Source organism: Pseudophryne corroboree, chromosome 2 (assembly GCF_028390025.1).
Source record: "Pseudophryne corroboree isolate aPseCor3 chromosome 2, aPseCor3.hap2, whole genome shotgun sequence".
Taxonomy (NCBI): Eukaryota; Metazoa; Chordata; class Amphibia; order Anura; family Myobatrachidae; genus Pseudophryne; species Pseudophryne corroboree.
Window position 1 is genome coordinate 135,820,734 of NC_086445.1, and position 24,038 is coordinate 135,844,771.

Genomic DNA, 24,038 nt, shown 5'->3' on the forward strand with positions numbered 1-24,038 from the left:
ACGGCCAGCGTGACGGAGGCACTACGCAATCATACCATACAATTCTATAAATATTCCGTATTATGTGCAACGCAGAATCAGTGAAAAGCCGCACACTGCTTAAAAGAGATGACGGGCAGCCACTGTAACTGCACGGGAACTGGTTTTATGTACAAAGTTGAATACTAAGCACAACGGAACTTGGCATGTAAAAGCTGCAGCATCGGAGCACTTCCTATACAGATACAGACCCTGCTACACACAGCTGTCTATGTACACGAGCAATACAGTTTTGTCCCTTCCAGTTTTATCTGTGCACATAGGACACACATCAGCGAAAAGCCTCCCTGCATGGCTCCGATGCCCAGGACTTGGCTCATTTTCATTAAAGTCTGACCACTGGGGCAACGTTTTCTATGCAGTCTATTGGTGATCTACTATAACTGAGAGCCAGTGCAAAAGTCAGTAGAGGTATGCTGGTGACAGTCAAATGTAGCCCGCATAATGCTGAAGCGTAAGTAATGTGAATTAAAAAACATTTCAACTGTGACGCAGTAAGTGACAAGAATATTCACACAATGGAGCTTTTGTAGAATTGGGCACATTCACACTGCAAATGCAAGTAAGAAAGAGCACTTACATACAATGTGTTCTGTCAGACCAAATGCACCAGCTGTACATCACTAGCATTTGCACAAGGGTAACGTCAGAAGTAACAAGTCTGTACACTACTCGTGCCCCACAAAAGCAAACAGACAGTAGCTTATGCTAAAATCTAATCCTATTCGTACACAACATACTAATGTAATGAAGTGTCATGTGTAATATATATATATATATATATATATATATATATATATATATATATATATACATACATACACATACACACACACAGATGGGTCCACATTTATCTTGACCTTTAATAGGATTAACGGAGACTGGCCAGTCGGACTCAATCCCCTGCTGTGATGACTTAATCCCCTGCTGTATTGTTCTCTGTATTGTATTGCAGCTGAGAACAATAGATGAAGGGTTTATGCTAATAAGTCATGTTGTGCCTAGGTGCAGAAAACTTGTCAAGATAACCGTGGACCTGTGTGTGTGAAATATATATATACACACACTGTATGTATGTATGTATGCATATACACACACACACATACATACATACATACATATATATATATAGCAACTACCACCTGGGTTGAAGGTGCACTCACGCCCAGAAATCAGTCTCTGAATTCACTTGTAAATTCAATATAATTTTATTCAGGTTCACTGTTGATGCCGTTTTTCATCGACGTTTCGGTCCATGTGAGGACCTTTATCAAGATTGGCACTTAAAATACCTATACAATCAGAAACAATTAAAATTAATATGTATAAGAACCCAGATTATTCAACACCAGCACCACCAGTGCCTCCCAGGCCCTATGGACTGTCACCAAACAGCAAAATCGTGCTTTAAAAAATATCTCAATCCATGTGTGATTTAGAGACGCCTCCACTCTTAGATATCACCTTACACTGAGTAAATATTCTTTCTCAACAAGTAGTTACCTGGACAACATACCAGATCACACTGATGTACTAGATAGCTTTTTCAACATAGTGAAGATGCTGCAAGAAATGATAACCTATTAGATAAATTACAAATAACTAAATGGTATAAGGCAAACACCTAAGGCCACCCATTGAAAATCATACCTAGTCATTTATAGGAACAGCACATGGCAGCTGAAGGCTCAAAGCATATTTCAAACACTAAATCTGTAATTAAAAGGCAAAAAAGAAATGATCACCAACCATAGTCCTATGTCAGAGAGTAGCTGCAGGAGAACCATACTCACTGTTCAAGTGTCCAGAGCCAAATGAGAGCTGCATGTAGTTCAGCCTCAGCTGACAGCTATTTAAGGATCAACCACAGGAAGTGCCAATTAGAAAAATTAACATAGACTAAACCATGCTTCAAAAGATTGCTGCTCAGAGATCACAACCAGACCCACTGAGTAAATGCTACAAAGCCTACAAGACAGGCTAATGATGTATCGCTAGGATAAGCGACTTAAATATGGGAAAATTTTGTAGTTTAACGTGGCAAAAGCCGGAGACGCGTCTTTTGCGTTCCACCGGCAGGAATGAGAGTGCAGGACTTTCCAAGGATATGTTTGTTTGAACTACTATTTGCAGTTCTTACTTCCTGACACCCATCCAGCACACCGGATTGGACTTCTTCACCGATCACCACCATTACATCCGGGAATCTTATATGTTCTGTTTGTCGTTTCATGTTTAGTATGTCACTAGCTTAACCATAACCCTTGTTCAAATTTTTCAGTCAATTAGTGTTATGACTCAAAGTGGGGTATATTTGTTGGACGATGGCCTACTGGCCCAAGCCGAGACTGGTATAGTTTCGTTTACTGACGAGGACACTGAAAAATTATTATTCGATAAATTAGAGTTTGAGGCCTTACCAGCTGAAACTCCTGTGGATTTATTTTACAAAGTGCTTAAACACAAACAAAGAGAGGTTGATTTGACTTTACATGGTCAATTTTTGTCGGAATACCTCAGGAGAAAGCAAATCCCCCGAGGTTTCCGTATCTCAAATGTTCCAACATTGGGAAGAAACAACCCTGTCTTCTGCAGCCGGTGGTGTGGAGTATTGAACAAATGTTCGCTTGACCTCATGACCTTGGTAGTGGAGGAAGTTGGCATTGAGTTAAAGAAATTGTCAACTGAAGTAGATATCATCATCAAGTCCCACACCGCCGTGCTGCAGAATGACAAGACCCAGAATTGGATCGAACGCCTACAGACACAGGTGGACAACTATAAGCGTGATCTAATTTCTTTCAAACGGAAGAAATTGTCCACTGTAACCAACGATTACCAAACTCATACAGTATATCGCTGGTTACTTGGAAATAATACTAGTGAACGTCAGAATAGACAATACACTAGACGAAGGGCCCAACCATTCGCCCATGATTTTGCTTCCTCCGCCTCTACCTCAGATACTGATTATTACGAAGGAAATAATGACTCTACTCGTTTTTTAGATCGAGGAGGAGAGGCTTCCTCCACCCGCTCCAGGGTACTAAGAAGCGGCACAGACCGCACCCGAGGAGAGGGGGGTACCAAGAGAAGAGGGAGGAGGAGACAATAAGTAACAATGTCTTTAACCTATCTAGTGTAGAATTGAGTCCAGCTGAAACTAAACTCCTTGCACGAGGTTTATCTTTCGTTCCTACATGCAGAATTAATTCATTTAAAAAAACAATAGATCTGTATAAATTTGGCCGTTCCCTCCGTTTGCGGGAGTTCTTTGCTAATAAACCCACTAATAAAGAGAAATCAGAATTCAGGCCTAAATCGACATTCGATCCTCCATCCTCTAACCCTAGCATCAAAACCTTTTTACGGTTAGTCCAAAGAGACTCCGAGATCTCGCCTCCTAAAAAAATGTTTGATAATCTTTCCACAGCTGAGAGGAAAGCACTTAAAACACTAAGAGATTCTCCTAATATAGTCATCCGTCCCGCGGATAAGGGAGGAGCAATAGTCGTCCAAGATTGGACAGACTATGACATTGAGATCAACCGACAATTATCAGATGATATGACCTACCAGAAATTAACCACCAATCCGGTTCCCAAAATTAAATCTAGGATCGACCAATTTCTGAAGTTAGGTTTTGAGCAGGGGTATATTAGTGAGGACCTATTAAATTATCTGACTACTAATTCACCAAGGTGTCCTATCCTATATACACTGCCTAAGATTCATAAAACATTAGTTCATCCTCCCGGCAGACCCATTATTGCCGCGGAAGGCTCTTTGTTACAGCCGATTGCTATCTTTGTTGACAGTATCTTACAGCCTTTGGTACTAAAAACTGACAGTTACTTAAAGGACACTGGGGATTTCCTCACACATCTACGTAAGTTTACCAAACTTAGTGAACATACTCTTTTGGCTACAATGGATGTAGGTTCCCTCTATACCGTCATGCCACACCATCAAGGTATGGAAGTTATACGCAAATTCCTTTCCAGCTCTCCCTGCAAAGATTACCCCACCGAGTTTGTGTTGGAATTGACCTCACTGGTTCTGACGTGCAACCACTTTATGTATAAAAATGATTATTTTCTCCAAATTGCCGGAACTGCGATGGGGTCTAATTTGGCCCCCGCTTACGCAAATTTGTTCATGGCGCATTATGAAAATACTCATTTTCTGCCTAGATATGGGCACAAGATTGCTTTCTTTAAACGGTTCATCGATGACGTCTTTTTGCTTTGGGAAGGCACAGAGTCTGAATTTCTTGACATGGTGAACCAATTGAATGCATTAGATCAGGCTTGTCCAACCCGCGGCCCGCGGGCCGCATGCGGCCCAAGTCGGCTAGTAATGCGGCCCAGGAGCAGCGCTGCAGCAGAGGTTTTTTTTTTTTTCCGAGTACGGACACCACATGTGAGGCTGAGCCGGCCCCAGCAGGCTGTCAGCACATCCTGATTGGATTGCTGCTGCTGGGACCAGCACCAGCTCACGCCCTCTCCGCTGTCAGTCACAATGTAGCCCTCCTCCGCTGCATAGCGGCACACGTGACTGAGCAGCGCGAGAGTAGAGGAGCCCAGCGGAGAAGTTGGTTGTACAAGAACACGTGGAGCGGCGGACGGAGACGGAGGCAGCGCTGCAGGAGCGGTAAGTATGTGTCTGTGCGTGTGTGTGTTTTTTTTTTACAGCTACAAGGGGCACAGTACAAGGGCGCAGCTACAAGGGGCACAGTACAAGGGGGCAGCTACAGGGCCACAACTACAAGGGGGCAGCTACAAGGGGCACAGTACAAGGGGGCAGCTACAGGGCCACAACTACAAGGGGCACAGTACAAGGGGGCAGCTACAAGGGGCACAGTACAAGGGGGCAGCTACAGGGCCACAACTACAAGGGGCACAACTACAAGGGGCACAGTACGAGGGGCATAGCTACAGGGGCACAACTACAAGGGGCGCAGCTATAGTGGCACAGCTACAAGGGGCGCAGCTACAGGGGCACAACTACAAGAGATGCAGCTACAGGGGCACAGCTACAAGGGGCACAGTACAAGGGGGCAGCTACAGGGCCACAACTACAAGGGGCACAGTACAAGGGGGCAGCTACAAGGGGCACAGTACAAGGGGGCAGCTACAGGGCCACAACTACAAGGGGCACAGTACAAGGGGCACAGCTACAGGGGCACAATTACAAGGGGCGCAGCTACAGGGGCACAACTACAAGGGACGCAGCTACAGGGGCACAGCTACAAGGGGCACAGTACAAAGGGCGCAGATACAGGGGCACAACTACAAGGGGCACAGTACAAGGGGGCAGCTACAAGGGGCACAGTACAAGGGGGCAGCTACAGGGGCACAACTACAAGGGGCGCAGCTACAGGGGCACAACTACAAGGGGCGCAGCTACAGGGGCACAGCTACAGGGGCACAGTACAAGGTGGCAGCTACAAGGGGCACAGTACAAGGGGGCAGCTACAGGGGCACAACTACAAGGGGCACAGTACAAGGGGCGCAGCTACAGGGGCACAACTACAAGGGGCGCAGCTATAGTGGCACAGCTACAAGGGGGCAGCTACAGGGGCACAACTACAAGGGGGCAGCTACAAGGGGCACAGTACAAGGGGGCAGCTACAGGGGCACAACTACAAGGGACGCAGCTACAGGGGCACAGCTACAAGGGGCACAGTACAAGGGGGCAGCTACAGGGGCACAACTACAAGGGGCGCAGCTACAGGGGCACAACTACAAGGGGCGCAGCTACAGGGGCACAGCTACAGGGGCACAGTACAAGGTGGCAGCTACAAGGGGCACAGTACAAGGGCGCAGCTACAGGGGCACAACTACAAGGGGCACAGTACAAGGGGCGCAGCTACAGGGGCACAACTACAAGGGGCGCAGCTATAGTGGCACAGCTACAAGGGGGCAGCTACAGGGGCACAACTACAAGGGGCGCAGCTATAGTGGCACAGCTACAAGGGGCGCAGCTACAAGGGCACAACTACAAGGGACGCAGCTACAGGGGCACAGCTACAAGTAAGTTTAATATGTTAACTGTGTTTTCTATGGTTTTTTTGGACGATCAGGTATCGTTACTGTTATTTTATTTTATGTGCGGCCCAAACCAAATTTTCATCTTCTAATGTGGCCCAGGGAAGGTGAAAGGTTGGACACCCCTGCATTAGATAGTCCCATCAAGTTCACATACTCTGTATCTGCCACTAATATCAATTTCCTGGATGTCAGCATCACCAGAACTGGTGATCGACTGGACACCTCCATGTACCGTAAACCTACGGATCGCAATCTGACGCTGCACGCAAATAGCCACCATCCCCCAGCTCTTAAAGAGGGATTGCCCATATCCCAGTATCTCAGAGCTATTAGGATCAATTCCAACCCAACACTCAAAGACCAGCAATGTACTGAAATTACTTCTCGCTTTCTTGAGCGAGGGTACTCTAGAGGTATTCTTACACGTTGCCTCAATAAAGCGAATAGCATCTTTAACGGACAACAGGTTAGAAATGCTACTCGCAATAATCGTATGATCTGTTCCACTCAGTTTGATAGTTCTACAAATGCCACTAGAAAAGCCCTACGGAAACATTGGCCAATAATAGCCACTGACAGCAATTTGCCGTTCCTAAAAACACCAGCTCCCATGGTTGCATATAAACGAGGGGCTAACCTAAAACAATTGTTAATGAGACCCACGACATTCCCCGAACAGAACAAGTCCCACATCCAGCTTATGCAGGCCAAACCTGGCAGCTTTTCCTGCGGGGGGTGCACTACGTGCAGATCTATGATCACTGGTTCCTTTTTGTATCATCCCCACACAGGGAAAAAAATATTTATCAGGTATCATCTACACTGTCGATTGGACCACGTTATTTATCTTCTAAAATGCCCATGTGGGTTATGTTATGTCGGATTGACGACGCGTCCTTTTCGCGACCGGATGGCCAACCATCGGTCATCTATACATACGGCCCTTAATGTGGGTTCTTCTGATAAACCCGTAGCACGACATTTCGTGTCAGTTAGACACCAAGTATCTGCCCTGAAGTGCCAGCTTATCGATTGGGTACCTCCACCCACAAGTGGAGGTGATCGTACCCTATTGCTCAAACAGAGGGAAAGTTTTTGGATACACAAACTCAACACGGTGTCTCCAAGGGGCCTCAATGAGGCCAACCCCCTTAACATTTTTCTTTAGAGTCCAATTCCTTTTCGGATGTTGGATTCTATTGAAGATGTCTTGTGTTTTGAGGACGAAGGGCATTCTGATATGATTATCATATAAGGAGTGGGTCTGAACTTGTGTTTTTATGTTTTATGTTTTTTATGTATGTTTTTTTCTATGTATAGTGATTAAGAAAGTAAGGGCATCTATTTATGTGTCTTTGCTTATGTTTTATATGTTTTTTATGTTTCCTGGAGCCATCCCAGGTCCTTGACATGTCATGAGGGCTCATTGAATCCAATGATCGCACCACCCCCTGTACCCTTGACCACCTATTATCACTAAAACTTTTTTGCTATAATATTATACTAATGTAGTATTCAATATGTTCTATTGACTAGATGTATGTCGGTTTAGATGTATTGGGTGAGTGTGGTCATTGGATCTGGGGCCCTCTTATTATCCTATTTTCTTATTGACATATACGTGACGTTTCTGGTGATTGACAGCCTCCACATGGGCTAGCCCAGTATAGTGTATGATGTCACTTCCGGCTAAGCGGATAGTAGTTGTGATCCCCACGTTCTCTCAAGTTATGTGCGGACTGGATTATTGAACTTCTAACCCGGGTGGATGTTCGCCATTTGTGAGCACCCCTCATCTAGTTACACATTTTTTCTATGAGTATGTAGTCCGTTGGTGAGCCGAGCAACGGCTTCTCCTTCGAGTGGAACGCAGGGACTTCCCGCCGGTGGAACGCAGAGTAGCGGTACTTCCGCTGAGTGGAACGCAGGGACTTCCTGCCGGTGGAACGCAAAAGACGCGTCTCCGGCTTTTGCCACGTTAAACTACAAAATTTTCCCATATTTAAGTCGCTTATCCTAGCGATACATCATTAGCCTGTCTTGTAGGCTTTGTAGCATTTACTCAGTGGGTCTGGTTGTGATCTCTGAGCAGCAATCTTTTGAAGCGTGGTTTAGTCTATGTTAATTTTTCTAATTGGCACTTCCTGTGGTTGATCCTTAAATAGCTGTCAGCTGAGGCTGAACTACATGCAGCTCTCATTTGGCTCTGGACACTTGAACAGTGAGTATGGTTCTCCTGCAGCTACTCTCTGACATAGGACTATGGTTGGTGATCATTTCTTTTTTGCCTTTTAATTACAGATTTAGTGTTTGAAATATGCTTTGAGCCTTCAGCTGCCATGTGCTGTTCCTATAAATGACTAGGTATGATTTTCAATGGGTGGCCTTAGGTGTTTGCCTTATACCATTTAGTTATTTGTAATTTATCTAATAGGTTATCATTTCTTGCAGCATCTTCACTATGTTGAAAAAGCTATCTAGTACATCAGTGTGATCTGGTATGTTGTCCAGGTAACTACTTGTTGAGAAAGAATATTTACTCAGTGTAAGGTGATATCTAAGGGTGGAGGCGTCTCTAAATCACACATGGATTGAGATATTTTTTAAAGCACGATTTTGCTGTTTGGTGACAGTCCATAGGGCCTGGGAGGCACTGGTGGTGCTGGTGTTGAATAATCTGGGTTCTTATACATATTAATTTTAATTGTTTCTGATTGTATAGGTGTTTTAAGTGCCAATCTTGATAAAGGTCCTCACATGGACCGAAACGTCGATGAAAAACGGCATCAACAGTGAACCTGAATAAAATTATATTGAATTTACAAGTGAATTCAGAGACTGATTTCTGGGCGTGAGTGCACCTTCCACCCAGGTGGTAGTTGCGGTATATTGGTGGCCTCTTTGGTCATTAGGAGCACCCGCCGTCGTTACCATATATTGATGAGAGTGCAGGACTTTCCAAGGAGAGATAGATATATATATATATATATATATATATATATATATATATATATATATATATATATATACACACACATATATATATATATGTATATACACACATATACATTAATGCAAAATATAATTAAATGTAAATTATGTAAGTAATATTCATCTCAGCATTTCACAATACGTGCAGTATTTCGCATTACCTGTTAGTACCACTATTATGATGACGGAAAACAGATCAGGATATTTGGCCAGCACCCCTGGTACGTTCATGCTGAAATGCTGTAAACAGAATGCTTTAATCTGCCCGCCGAAGATTTCATCGAATCCTGCACTCCATGCGCGGGCTACGCTAGATGTACCTTAACACAGGGGAAATAAGAATTATTCAGAAAGTAATACCACATACAGATGCGTCTTCATACATTGTGTGTGTGAGCCGCCAAGTCCCATGCAACTCTGCCAACGTCGGACATCTATGTCAAAAATGCAATGCGACTACGACGCACAAGGAGACTGAGGATTTGATATACATTTGTATATTGTGTGTGACACAGTCTGTATACGGAGCATAACAGAACTTGTATTGGAAAAAATCTGCGGCTGCAACATAGTAGCACTTCATGTACAGATTCACAGACTCAGTTACACACAATATACCAGTGTCATATCAAATTAATCAGCAGTCTCCCGGTGTGTCCTAGTCACATTAAAGACATATTTTCAGGGGGGGGGGGGGGGGGAGAAGACACCCGACGCTACCAGAATCTCCCGTGACCTGGCAAGCTTGAACGGAGCATTTTCAAAACCACCGATATATATATTGTAGGTAAAGGTCTCAGAATCAAAACAGATGATAAAAAGATGCACATTCTGATTTCAATGGCTGAAAAAAAACAATACTAAAAATGGACACTTTTAGATATGGACCATGGCCCGGAGATGCAATGTGCTGTTTAGTGTCGCCCCAACCTTCCACTGCAGCTCTGCTAAAAAGTAGTGTGTTACACCTCTGTACTGAGAGGAGGGCAGAAGACTGTTCATAAAGTTACACCTGCCCTGAGTGCCCCTATTGCAGGGACAGGATCTTCACGGTCTCAGTATTCTGCATAATAGTGCAATCTATCCTGTCATCCTACAATGGCTTCCGTTTCCGGCAGGGTTGACTGGTTTAAACCAAATGTTTTTTTTATTATGCTGCGACTACAGGAACGGTGCCGTGACTTCTTAAAAAAAAAAACCCCCAAAAACAAACAAACAAACATATTATACTAGAACGCTGGTCATCTACCAGAGCAATTCAATTGTTGCTCTGTTCAGGCGTCCATTAGCCGCAGCAGTCCCATTTTTTCACGCAGCCTCCGGAGGTACAAGTAAAAATACATGTAAAGTACATAGTTTGGGTGCCCAATCCCGGACTTCAGACGCCCAACGGAGATCTTTAGACGTGTTTAGCCGCTTTACTTTCAGTCTTGTTAAATGCTAATGGACATCTGATAAGAGGAACAATTGAATTACTATAGATGGCCAGCAAATTCCCCCCAAAATTGTTTAATGCCAGCGGCAATAATAGGGCCAGATTTACCTCTAGTTACATGCCTACACCAAGGGGCCTGTGGTCGGCCCTGAAATTAGACTCTTACCGTGGTCCCTGGGCTAATGTCTGCAGGGGATAATCGGGGGACTCAAGCTGCTAGCTGCTGTCTAGCTCCTGCCCCACCTAGTATCCGATGGGAACACTGCCCGGCAGTCCCTTGTATGCGTGCATGGGATGTTTAGGCGTCACGCAGCGCGCGCTAGCCTTTTTCCTCCTGCCTGTGTCTGCCATTGATGTGCATTAGAACCACAAACTCTAGGGTAACCCAGTGCCCAGCCTGTTAGTAAATTGTTAAATTTGATGCTGCAGGGGAAACGGGAGACAGAGTGGAAGGGGAGGTGCATTCAATTTGTAACTCCCCCCTCAGCGCCCCTGCCTTAAGCCTCCCTGTTACTCCCCTTCAGTGTCCCTGCCCTCACCCTCCCCGTAACTCACCCCTCAGTTTCTCTGCCCTCACCTACCTCGTAACTCCCCTCAGTGTCCCTGCCCTCACCTACCTCGTAACTCCCCTCAGTGTCCCTGCCCTCAACCTCCCCCCTCCGTGTCCCTGCCCTCATCGTTTCTCCCCATCCGTGTCCCTGCCCTCATCGTTTCTCGGACTCCCCCTCAGTTTCCCAGTAACTCTCCCTAAGGGTCACTACCCTCAACCTCCCTGTAACTCCTCCTCAACTTCTCTACCCTCACTCTCCCTGTAATGGTGTGTACACACGTGACGATTCAAAATAGTCACCGACAGGACCCGGAGCCGGCATCGGCAAGTGCATACACACTTGCCGATGCTGTCAGCGACGAACGGCGGAGCGGGGGCCACGCTGCATTCGGCAGCATGGCATTGCAAACGTCAGCCCCAGATGGCAGCATCTCCATCGGTCATACACACAGAACAATGTGTTGTTCTGTTTGATCGGAAACGCCCACATCGTGGGCTGCAATCGTTCTGTGTGTATGCACCTCAACTCCCCCAGGGGAGCAGGAAAGAATAGTAGACCTGGACGGAGCAGGGGTGGTGGGCCAAGTAGCAGAAAAGAGGTAGCAATACAGAGAGGGGGTGAGGACAGATAGAGCGGAGGCGGGATGGGGTGCAGCGGGTAAGCAAACTGAGGTGATTGGTGCCATACACACGCAAATCCATCCTAAGTATATTGATAAACTCTGATCTTTCCTATAATTATATATATATATATATATATAATATATATATATATATATATATATATATATATATATATATATATATAAATAAAGAATTTACTCACCGGTAATTCTATTTCTCGTAGTCCGTAGTGGATGCTGGGAACTCCGTAAGGACCATGGGGAATAGCGGGCTCTGAAGGAGGCTGGGCACTCTAGAAAGATTTAGGACTACCTGGTGTGCACTGGCTCCTCCCACTATGACCCTCCTCCAAGCCTCAGTTAGGACACCGTGCCCGGACGAGCAGACATAATAAGGAAGGATTTAGAATCCCGGGTAAGACTCTTACCAGCCACACCAATCACACCGTACAACTCGTGATACAATATCCAGTTTGACAGTATGAAAACAACTGAGCCTCTCAACAGATGGCTCAACAATAACCCTTTTGTTAACGATAACTATTTACAGGTATTGCAGACAATCCGCACTTGGGATGGGCGCCCAGCATCCACTACGGACTACGAGAAATAGAATTACCGGTGAGTAAATTCTTATTTTCTCTAACGTCCTAGTGGATGCTGGGAACTCCGTAAGGACCATGGGGATTATACCAAAGCTCCCAAACGGACGGGAGAGTGCGGATGACTCTGTAGCACCGAATGAGAGAACTCCAGGTCCTCCTCAGCCAGGGTATCAAATTTGTAGAATTTTGCAAACGTATTTGCCCCTGACCAAGTAGCTGCTCGGCAAAGTTGTAAAGCCGAGACCCCTCGGGCAGCCGCCCAAGATGAGCCCACCTTCCTTGTGGAATGGGCCTTTACAGATTTTGGCTGTGGCATGCCTGCCACAGAATGAGCAAGCTGGATTGTACTACAAATCCAGCGAGCAATAGACTGCTTAGAAGCAGGAGCACCCAGCTTGTTGGGTGCATACAGGATAAACAGCGAGTCAGATTTTCTGACTCCAGCCGTCCTGGAAACATATATTTTCAGGGCCCTGACAACATCTAGCAACTTGGAGTCCTCCAATTCACTAGTAGCCGCCGGCACCACAATAGGCTGGTTCAGGTGAAACGCTGACACCACCTTAGGGAGAAATTGGGGACGAGTCCTCAACTCTGCCCTATCCATATGGAAAATCAGATAAGGGCTTTTATATGATAAAGCCGCCAATTCTGACACTCGCCTGGCTGAAGCCAAGGCTAATAACATGACCACTTTCCACGTGAGATATTTCAGATCCACGGTTTTTAGTGGCTCAAACCAATGTGATTTTAAGAAACTCAACATCATGTTGAGATCCCAAGGTGCCACTGGAGGCACAAACGGGGGCTGAATATGCAGCACTCCTTTTACAAAAGTCTGAACTTCAGGTACTGAAGCTAGTTCTTTTTGAAAGAAAATCGACAGAGCCGAGATCTGTACTTTAATGGAGCCTAGGTTTTAGGCCCATATCCACTCCTGCTTGCAGGAAATGCAGAAATCGACCTAGTTGAAATTCCTCTGTTGGGGCCTTATTGGCCTCGCACCATGCAACATATTTTCGCCATATGCGGTGATAATGCGTTGCCGTAACATCTTTCCTGGCCTTAATAAGCGTAGGAATGACTTCTTCCGGAATACCCTTTTCCTTTAGGATCCGGTGTTCAACCGCCATGCCGTCAAACGCAGCCGCGGTAAGTCTTGGAACAGACAGGGCCCCTGCTGTATCAGGTCCTGTCTGAGCGGTAGAGGCCACGGGTCCTCTGAGAGCATCTCTTGAAGTTCCGGGTACCACGCTCGTCTTGGCCAATCCGGAACCACGAGAATTGTGTTTACTCCTCGCTTTCTTATTATTCTCAATACCTTTGGAATGAGAGGCAGAGGAGGGAACACATAAACCAACTGGTACACCCACGGTGTCACTAGAGCGTCCACAGCTATCGCCTGAGGGTCCCTTGACCTGGCGCAATATTTTTTTTACTTTTTGTTGAGACGGGACGCCATCATGTCCACCTGTGGTTTTTCCCAACGGTTTACCAGCATCTGGAAGACTTCTGGGTGAAGTCCCCACTCCCCCGGGTGGAGGTCGTGTCTGCTGAGGAAGTCTGCTTCCCAGTTGTCCACTCCCGGAATGAACACTGCTGACAGTGCTAGTACATGACTCTCCGCCCATCGGAGAATTTTTTGTGGCTTCTGCCATCCTGCTTCTTGTGCCGCCCTGTCGATTTACATGGGCGACTGCCGTGATGTTGTCTGACTGGATCAGCACCAGCTGGTGTAGGAGCAGGGATTTTGCTTGACTTAGGACATTGTAGATGGCCCTTAGTTCCAGAATATTTATGTGAAGGGAAGTCTCCTGACTCGACCATAGTCCTTGGAAGTTTCTTCCCTGTGTGACTGCCCCCCAGCCTCGAAGGCTGGCATCCGTGGTCACCAGGACCCAGTCCTGTATGCCGAACCTGCGGCCCTCTAGAAGATGAGCACTCTGCAGCCACCACAGTAGAGACACCCTGGTTCTTGGAGACAGGGTTATTAAGCGATGCATCTGAAGATGCGATCCGGACCACTGGTCCAACAGGTCCCACTGAAAGATTCTGGCATGGAACCTGCCGAAGGGAATTGCTTCGTAAGAAGCCACCATCTTTCCCAGGACCCGCGTGCAGTGATGCACCGATACCTGTTTTGGTTTCAGGAGGTCTCTGACTAGAGATGACAACTCCCTGGCTTTCTCCTCCGGGAGAAACACTTTTCTCTGGACTGTATCCAGAATCATACCCAGGAACAGTAGCCGTGTCGTCGGAACCAGCTGTGACTTTGGGATATTCAGAATCCAGCCGTGCTGGTGCAGCACTTCCTGGGATAGTGCTACTCCCACCAACAACTGTTCCTTGGACCTCGCTTTTATTAGGAGATCGTCCAAGTACGGGATAATTAAAACTCCCTTTCTTCGAAGGAGTATCATCATTTCCGCCATAACCTTGGTAAATACCCTCGGTGCCGTGGACAGTCCAAACGGCAGCGTCTGGAATTGATAATGGCAATCCTGTACCACAAATCTGAGGTACTCCTGGTGAGGATGGTAAATGGGGACATGCAAGTAAGCATCCTTGATGTCCAGGGATACCATGTAATCCCCCTCGTCCAGGCTTGCAATAACCGCCCTGAGCGATTCCATCTTGAACTTGAATTTCTTTATGTATGTGTTCAAGGATTTCAAATTTAGAATGGGTCTCACCGAACCGTCCGGTTTCGGTACCACAAATAGTGTGGAATAATAACCCCGGCCTTGTTGAAGTAGGGGTACCTTGATTATCACCTGCTGAGAATACAGCTTGTGAATTGCCGTTAGCACCGCCTCCCTGTCTGAGGGAGCAATTGGCAAGGCAGATTTTAGGAACCGGTGGGGTGGGGACGCCTCGAATTCCAGCTTGTACCCCTGAGATACTATTTGCAGGATCCAGGGATCCACCTGTGAGCGAACCCACTGATCGCTGAAATTTTTGAGGCGACCCCCCACCGTACCTGGCTCCGCCTGTGGAGCCCCACCGTCATGCGGCGGACTTGGAAGAAGAAGCGGGGGAGGACTTTTGCTCCTGGGAACCTGCTGTTTGTTGCAGCCTTTTTCCTCTGCCTCTGGACAGAAAAGACCCGCCTTTTCCACGCCTGTTTTTCTGGGTCCGAAAGGACTGAATCTGATAAAACGGCGCCTTCTTAGGCTGTGAGGGGACATGGGGTAAAAATGCTGACTTCCCAGACGTTGCTGTGGAAACTAGGTCCGAGAGACCATCCCCAAATAATTCCTCACCCTTATATGGCAACACTTCCATGTGCTTTTTAGAATCTGCATCTCCTGTCCACTGGCGAGTCCATAAGCCTCTCCTAGCAGAAATGGACAATGGGGGTAATTCTGAGTTGACCGCAGCAGGATTTTTGTTAGCAATTGGGCAAAACCACGTGCACTGCAGGAGGGGCAGATGTAACATGTGCAGAGAGAGTTAGATTTGGGTGTGGTGAGTTCAATCTGCAATCTAAATTGCAGTGTAAAAATAAAGCAGCCAGTATTTACCCTGCAGAGAAACAAAATAACCCACCCAAATCTAACTCTCTCTGCACATGTTATATCTGCCCCCCCCTGCAGTGCACATGGTTTTGCCCAATTGCTATCAAAAATCCTGCTGCGATCAACTTGGAATTACCCCCAATGCACTTACTTTAGATGCCAGTCGGCAGATTTCCCTCTGTGCATCTTTCATATATAAGACTGAGTCTTTTATATGGTCTATGGTTAACAGGATCGTGTCTCTGTCTAATGTGTCAATATTTTTTGACAGTTTATCTGACCAAGCAGCGGCAGCACTGCACATCCAAGCTGACGCAATAGCTGGCCTAAGTATAATGCCTGTGTGTGTATATACAGACTTCAGGATCGCCTCCTGCTTTCTATCAGCAGGTTCCTTGAGGGCGGCCGTATCCGGAGACGGTAGTGCCACCTTTTTAGACAAACGTGTGAGCGCTTTATCCACTCTAGGGGGTGTTTTCCAACGTGACCTATTCTCTGGCGGGAAAGGGAACGCCATTAGTACCTTCTTAGGAATTACCAATTTTTTATCAGGGAACGCCCATGCTTCTTCACACACTTCATTTAATTCATCTGATGGGGGAAAAACTACGGGTAGTTTTTTCTCTCCAAACATAATACCCTTTTTAGTGGTACCAGTAGTTATATCAGAAATGTTTAACACCTCTTTCATTGCCTCAATCATACAGTGAATGGCCTTAGTGGGCATCAGGTTTGACTCATCGTCGTCGACACTGGTGTCAGTATCAGTGTCGACATCTGGGTCTGCTTGAGGTAGCGGGCGTTTTAGAGCCCCTGACGACCCATGCGACGCCTGGGCAGGCACGAGCTGAGAAGTCGGCTGTCCCACATTTGGCATGTCGTCGATTTTCTTATATAAGGAGTCTATACGTGCACTCATTACTTTCCATAAGCCCATCCACTCAGGTGTCTGCCCCGCAGGGAGTGACATCCCTTCTAAAGGCATCTGCTCCGCCTCCACATCATTATCCTCATCAAACATGTCGACACAGCCGTACCGACACACCGCACACACACAAGGAATGCTCCGAATGAGGACAGGACCCACAAAAGCCCTTTGGGGGGACAGAGTGAGAGTATGCCAGCACACACCAGAGCGCTATATAATGCAGGGACTAACTGAGTTATGTCCCCTATAGCTGCTTTTTATATTATATATGTATTGCGCCCAAATTTAGTGCCCCCCCTCTCTGTTTTTACCCTGTTCTGAAGTGTAGACTGCAGGGGAGAGCCAGGGAGCTTCCTTCCAGCGGATCTGTGAAGGAGAAATGGCGCCAGTGTGTCTGAGGGAGATAGCTCCGCCCCTTTTCCGCGGCCTATTCTCCCGCTTTTTTCTGGATTCTGGCAGGGGTATTTACCACATATATAGCCTCTAGGGCTATATATTGTGGTATTTTTGCCAGCCAAGGTGTTTTTATTGCAGCTCAGGGCGCCCCCCCCCCCCCAAGCGCCCTGCACCCTCAGTGACCGGAGTGTGAAGTGTGCATGAGGAGCAATGGCGCACAGCTGCAGTGCTGTGCGCTACCTTGGTGAAGACTGATGTCTTCTGACGCCGTTTTTCCGGACCTCTTCTTGCTTCTGGCTCTGTAAGGGGGACGGCGGCGCGGCTCCGGGACCGAACACCAAGGACTGGGCCTGCGGTCGATCCCTCTGGAGCTAATGGTGTCCAGTAGCCTAAGAAGCCCAATCCGGCTGCAAGCAGGCGAGTTCGCTTCTTCTCCCCTTAGTCCCTCGCTGCAGTGAGCCTGTTGCCAGCAGGTCTCACTGAAAATAAAAAACCTAAAACTATACTTTCTTTCTAAGGGCTCAGGAGAGCCCCTAGTGTGCATCCAACCTCGGCCGGGCACGAAATCTAACTGAGGCTTGGAGGAGGGTCATAGTGGGAGGAGCCAGTGCACACCAGGTAGTCCTAAATCTTTCTAGAGTGCCCAGCCTCCTTCGGAGCCCGCTATTCCCCATGGTCCTTACGGAGTTCCCAGCATCCACTAGGACGTTAGAGAAATATATATATATATAATATATATATATATATATATATACACATACATACATACATACATACATATATATATATATATATATATATATATATATATATATATATATACACACACACACATACATATATACATACATATATACATATATACATACATATATACACACACACACTCATACATACACACGCACACATACATATATACACGCACCAAATCCAAGCTCAATATTCTTTTCTAATGTTTTTAGTATGGAGACTTCTATCAATATACATAGGGTCTGATTATGTTAGGGGCATTACGATGTGTGGCATAACGTGTAAGGGGCATTACGGTGTGACATAACGTGTAAAGGCCATTACGGCGTGTGGCAGAATGTGTAAGGGGCATTACTATATGGAGAAAAAAATGGCTATTTATTAGAAAGTTTGATCAACCATGGTTTCTAACATTAACAGGCCAAAGTTATTTGATATGACTGATTTTACATATTTCAATAAAACCAATTGTTCACTGCTCATCATTCTTATTACATCTAAATTATATATATATATTGATAGACTAAACATACAAAATACACTCAGATACAGAAGAAATTGAATTTAAGAATAACAAGTTAATGTTAAGCATTAGTCCTAATTATTATTAATACTAGTAATAATAGTCCCACTCAATAGTAATACAAAATGGAAAATGCAAAAGCACTTTTCAGTGACACACACTCACTCTCTCTCTCTCAGTGTTAAGCATTAGCACTGGGCATGCCCCGAGCTGGATTTGGACCTCATGGGGCCCTAGGCAAGATACCGGTTTGGGGAACGGCCCACTCCGTTAAATAATCCATGGCACTATATTTTCATTTCTGATTCATGCCCCATAAATTATTTTTAATGTTTCACAGTATTAATATAATAACCAGGATTCTTTTTTTTTTCTTCATTAACACATTAAATGCAAAAACACTTGGTTTAAACAAAAAAAAACAAACAAAAAACACATTTGAAAACAAAATACACTTTTTTCCTTCCCATAACATGTTTTATGTAGCCTGCCATTGTGGCAAGTAACATAACTGTGATGATAATTATCTACCAGGGGGTTAACCATTGATTGTGACAACTGTAAACAGTGCCCTGAGTTGCAAGTCATATCCCTTTCAGACCGCCTGAGGCGGTTTGCCCCGGGAGCCTGACACGGGAGCTTCCAGGGTGCGACCCGCTTCAGGCACCCCACCGCCACTGTCCATAGCATATTGCCGGGTTGGTGACGACAGCTGTGACGGAGCTTGGAGATCACATGATCTCCAAGTGCCGTCCGTCCTCACAGAGTGAGCGGGAAATGGGTCACATCGACCCGGCTCCCATTCACACCGCACAGCGAGCCGGGTTGAACACGAGTTCAACCCTGGTCGCCCCTGGCACCTTTCAGGCCACACATGAACACAGGTCATGCATGCGCACGTGCAATAACCCGTGTTCAAAGCTGGCGGCCTGAAAGAGATACAAATAAAGCCAGTCTGCTGTCCACGGTCACAGAAGGCCACCAAATTGCACAGCTGCCATTTAACACTGCTGAGGTGAACAACTGCTTTAAAGTAAAAAGGTTTAATAAAGCTTCAACTGACACAAAACAAGCAAATACAGAATACTAATTAACTGATGTTGCAAATATAACAGCAGCATGCAATCTGTAATTTATAAAAAAGTCTCCTGGGTGCAGAACTAAAACAGTTTACACTTTCTTTAGCAACATCCAAGTGATAATCCAGAGGCTACACAATAGGCATTTGAAGAACATGCTTTCATTGGGCAGCACACACCTCCCCAGAAATACAAACACAAAATTATTTAAAAACTTCTAAAACTAAGGCACCAAGCAGAGGGCATGGTTTTCAATTTCATGTTCTGTTTCAGTAGCCTACAGCTAGGCCATATTAAGCAGATAGACTGTTAATGTGCATATAGGACCTATCTAGGATGCACAGATTGTACTACCATGATATGAGGAGGATGACCTCCCAACTACTGTACAGTCTTCCCCAGCACAGAGAATGGTCCGCCATGAACCATCCCTTTTGTTTAGAAGAAAACATTGAGCCTCTGGGTTTGTGCTAGTGAAGCATCTTGCGTTTAAATTTCCAAAACAATCTACTTACCAATAACGTAAGACAGAATTAGATTCCAGCCTGTGATAAAAGCCAGCAGCTCCCCTACTGTGACGTAGCTGTACAGGTAGGCAGAGCCAGTTTTTGGAACTCTTGCACCAAATTCTCCGTAACACAGACCAGCAAGAACAGAAGCCAGGGCAGCAATGAGGAAACAGAGGACGATGGCAGGCCCAGCATTGTCCCGCGCCACAGCGCCGGCCAGGACATATACTCCAGCGCCAAGTGTGCTACCCACACCCAGGGCTATCAAGTCGAAAGTGTTGAGGCATCGTGCCAATCTGCTCTCCTTTGTTTCAGCTCCTATAACCTTGCGACGGAACAGCTGTTGTCCAAAATCAAGAAGCACGTTGCAGCTCATCTTGTCAAAATCTGAAAGCAGAGCAAAATCTAAATGAGAAAAGAAGTGTTATATAAAACAAGGGGCAACTGTGGGAAACACAGGTTTGGTGTGAATGGGATACATGTCATACACTCTCAGGGCCTGATTCAGAGTCGGATATCAGGTCTGCATCTTTTTCGCTTGCCTGCGACTTTATGCAAATAGCACTACAAAGCCCTTCCCTGGTGTACATTCGTGTGTCTGTATGTACAAGGGCTGAGGCTCCCACCGTCCGCTCCCATACATGCTGAGGTACCAAAAGGTGCATCTTTAAATGTACCATCAAAATGGTCACCAGCCCCTATGGCAGGTGTAGTGACTATGTCCTCCTATAGGCTGAGCGCATGTGTACGCAACCAGTTTCAGCAACACTACCATCATACGGCCATAAGAAGGGCCATCTCTGTGAATGTGCTGAGCCACCACCCTGTCAATGACCAGGAAAGCCCAATACATCCTTATTACATTACTCCCGCGTGCCTCAAACCTAACTCAGACTCTCTGCACCAGTTACGTGCACTGAGGTAAATGGCTGAGGAGGCACTGGATAGTACCAGAGCCAGATTTACACACAATATATGAGCCAAAGGGTGCATGTGGGCATTATACACAGGTATACTGGAAATTTGGTGAGGTTTCATGAGAGATGTGCAGACAAGGTAGGTAGGTAGGGGAGGGACTGCCTCTTTTTTTTACGCCAGAGTTTTGACTATAAAATAATGAACAGAATAATACAAAAGAAGATATTTCTAATATATGCTTTGTATTTTTCATATACTTGATACAATCAAAACTCTGGCGTATACTAAAAAGGTTTCCCTGACATTTTACCAGGAGTGATGTATGTATGTATGGGGAGGGGGAGTTGCAAATTATTAATGTTATAAATGGAGTGACATTAATGTTATAAATGAGAGACATAGGGAAGGGGTAAAGTTATATATTTAGAGTGTGAGAGGCATAGAAATTGGGTTGGGGGTGGGGGACTGGGAGAGTGATCTGGGTCTCCCCATACGGGCCCGATTCAGAGGTGTATGCTGACAGGCCTGTGTTGGTGTCTTTTGGTGGTCGCTCGTCTGTGCAAGGACTGAGATGCCCCCGTAAGACGGGTCATCCCCGTGCATCTGTTTAGCCACCGCCCAGAACTATTCCAACACATCTGTTACTGTGCAGCTCAATCACAACAGCGCCTCTGTGTGTACACTCAGAGAAACACGTGTCGTGGAGTCTTTAGGGATATTTGCACTCATGCAACAGCAGAAAAGCGGTCAACTCTGAACATTGGCCTTGCCTGTGGCTCTGAACCAGGCCCACTGTGAGCCTCATAAGTATTAGCTATACATATACCGGCGATCTGAAGAGGAAGCCACAGCTACAGTCCCATCACCACGCCCAGGAAAGCATTCCATAGCAAATCTTACACCGCGGTAATTATCTACAGCTCTGTGAAGTTACAGTGACTTGCCGCGTCCCCTCATACAATATCTTTCATTGTATGTTTAAATAACATAATAGAAAAAAAACAAACAAAAACTTGCTTATCCCTGCTGATAGAGACCGCTAACCTCCCTCTTAATAAAACAATCGCTAATTCTGTTTCAGTTCTGCAAAAGTTTATCTCCAAGACCTTGGAACTACTGGTGAGAAATTCTCACTAGAAATATTATTATTAAAAAAAACCAGCAAGCCATGAGGTTCAGTAAATGAGAGGAATAAGTTGAGGCACAAAGTTATCTAGAAGAGGACTGAACCCAATTTCTAAAGCAGCTATTACTTTTTATTTATGCTAGAAAAAGGGAGTTGGAAAAGCAGAAGTCCATCCCTCAAAGCAAATATGGATTATGGATTAGTCATTTAACTAGTGCATGGAAAAGTAAACAGTAAATGCAGAGTTACATGCCATGAACCGGATTAATTTGGCAAGTTTGTGTCTATTCTGTGGCAAAAAAAAGTTACAACAAATGTAAATAAAATAAAAAAACACTCTAATGCAGTTTCCATGAACAGAACTGTTGGCAGCAACTAAAAGTCATTCCATTTGGTTTTAATAAATAGCAAAAGTGTGTGTACCTCCGCCACATGGGTTGATCTCGGTTTGTGAGAATTCCATCTAACCAATTCAGTATCAGTCACTGGCAGGCTAGATTAATGGGCAGGTTAGTGTCTCAGAAAAGTGGGTTAAGTTTATCCCCCAAAAATAAACAAACAAAAAAAGTAAAAAATAAAAAATAAATGATTGCAATAAATCAAACGTGAAAAAAAAGGCACGTCTTATCTTTTTACTGATAACATTGATGTTTTAGTATCTGCGCTTGTCTTTTCCTTCCCTTTAGCTGGGTACACACTGGGGGGACTGCTAATGGTGTCTTTACCGACGACTTCCCTTAAGCCCAGCCAAATTGAGCGTACATACAATGCAATCTTGCTAACCAAAAATAAATATTATATCGCTTGGTCGCACGCGATATATCGTCACACCTGTACACACTAGAACAAGTCGTTAGGATCCCCGTGAAATTTGAATAATGAATGGCAAGAAGGAGACGTCAAAATCAGACCGACGTATCCTATGTCATCTGGTTAGCCGTACTAACTGGACGATAAGCACCAATTGGCTGGTGATATTGCTAGGTTTGATGTGCAGCACATTCTGCAAAGTGCCGACATTAGGGTTAGGCTGTGGGGTACTCACAGTCATTTGACCAGATGGCCATCGGACCTAGAAGAAACTCTGTCCTCAAAGCAGCCTACACACTTGAATGACACATTGTTCCTTCAAGCGACAAACGACATATAGACAGACATTGCAATGGTTACACACCTGCCGATGAACTATGACCAATGTCATTCTCAGACGTATCAGGTCGGCCCCTGAAGAGCTGATGCAGATATATTGGTACGTCTGTCCTTTATGCCAGCTGCAGGAGTCGGCGACAATGGCATCACAGCTGGGCTGGCAAATTCAAATGCCTGCCCAGTTGTGATGTCTGGCCAGACAAAATTGAGCAGCTGATTGGTAAGTGTGTATGCCTACCAAATCGGTTACTCTTTCGGCGGATCCATCTTGTATACCCAGGATACCTCTCTGCAAATGTTATATCTGCCCAAAGGGGTGCACATGGTTTTGCCCAACTACTAACAAATTTGCTGCTGCAATCAACTCTGAATAACCCCCTAAGTCACCTGGACATAAGCATAGATATCCTTAAAACTTGGACTGTTAGGGTGCCTTGAGGCCCTAATTTGGGAACCACTGACCCATTGTATGTAACGTACCTACCCCACGGTGGCGCAGATGTGGACAGAGAGTGGATTCATACATATTTTATAGACAAGTCCTAAAAGAACTATATTCTGGAAGGACGTGCAGTCTCTGCTTCATGAGCTTTTCGGAATAAACAAACATTCAAATATCTGAGGACTGCGTGTGTCTGTGTGTGTACACGTGTGTGTATATTTATTTCACCATAGAAGTACTGACCTGCTCCTTCAATCTAACGGTTTAACACTGTTCACTTTCCTCTGTGCTCACCATTCAGCTGACTGTATGGTCTGTTACATAGGTAATGCTCATTAAAATACCTGGAGTGCACAAATACTATAATTTATCAGGCCTTCCTACACATACAACCAGCTCTGTAC

At 45.6% G+C, this 24,038-nt stretch overlaps 1 protein-coding gene and 1 long non-coding RNA gene across 2 annotated transcripts in view; one reads left to right on the top strand and one right to left on the bottom strand.

The window, feature by feature from the left end:
- The window catches only part of SLC7A1 (solute carrier family 7 member 1), a 91,992-nt gene that overhangs the window by 23,106 nt on the left and 44,848 nt on the right, over window positions 1–24,038 (bottom strand). Inside the window, exons 2-3 of the mRNA XM_063951744.1 lie at window positions 20,006–20,386; window positions 9,245–9,403 (exon numbers count right to left, since the gene is read on the bottom strand). Of these exons, the coding sequence (XP_063807814.1) occupies window positions 9,245–9,403; window positions 20,006–20,375 (529 nt within the window). The 5' untranslated portion in view covers window positions 20,376–20,386. The remainder of the gene's footprint in view (window positions 1–9,244; window positions 9,404–20,005; window positions 20,387–24,038) is intronic.
- LOC135003536 (uncharacterized) lies at window positions 8,394–8,917 on the top strand. The gene is made up of 3 exons (XR_010204554.1): window positions 8,394–8,456; window positions 8,544–8,603; window positions 8,815–8,917. It is a non-coding gene; the product is annotated as an uncharacterized LOC135003536 (long non-coding RNA).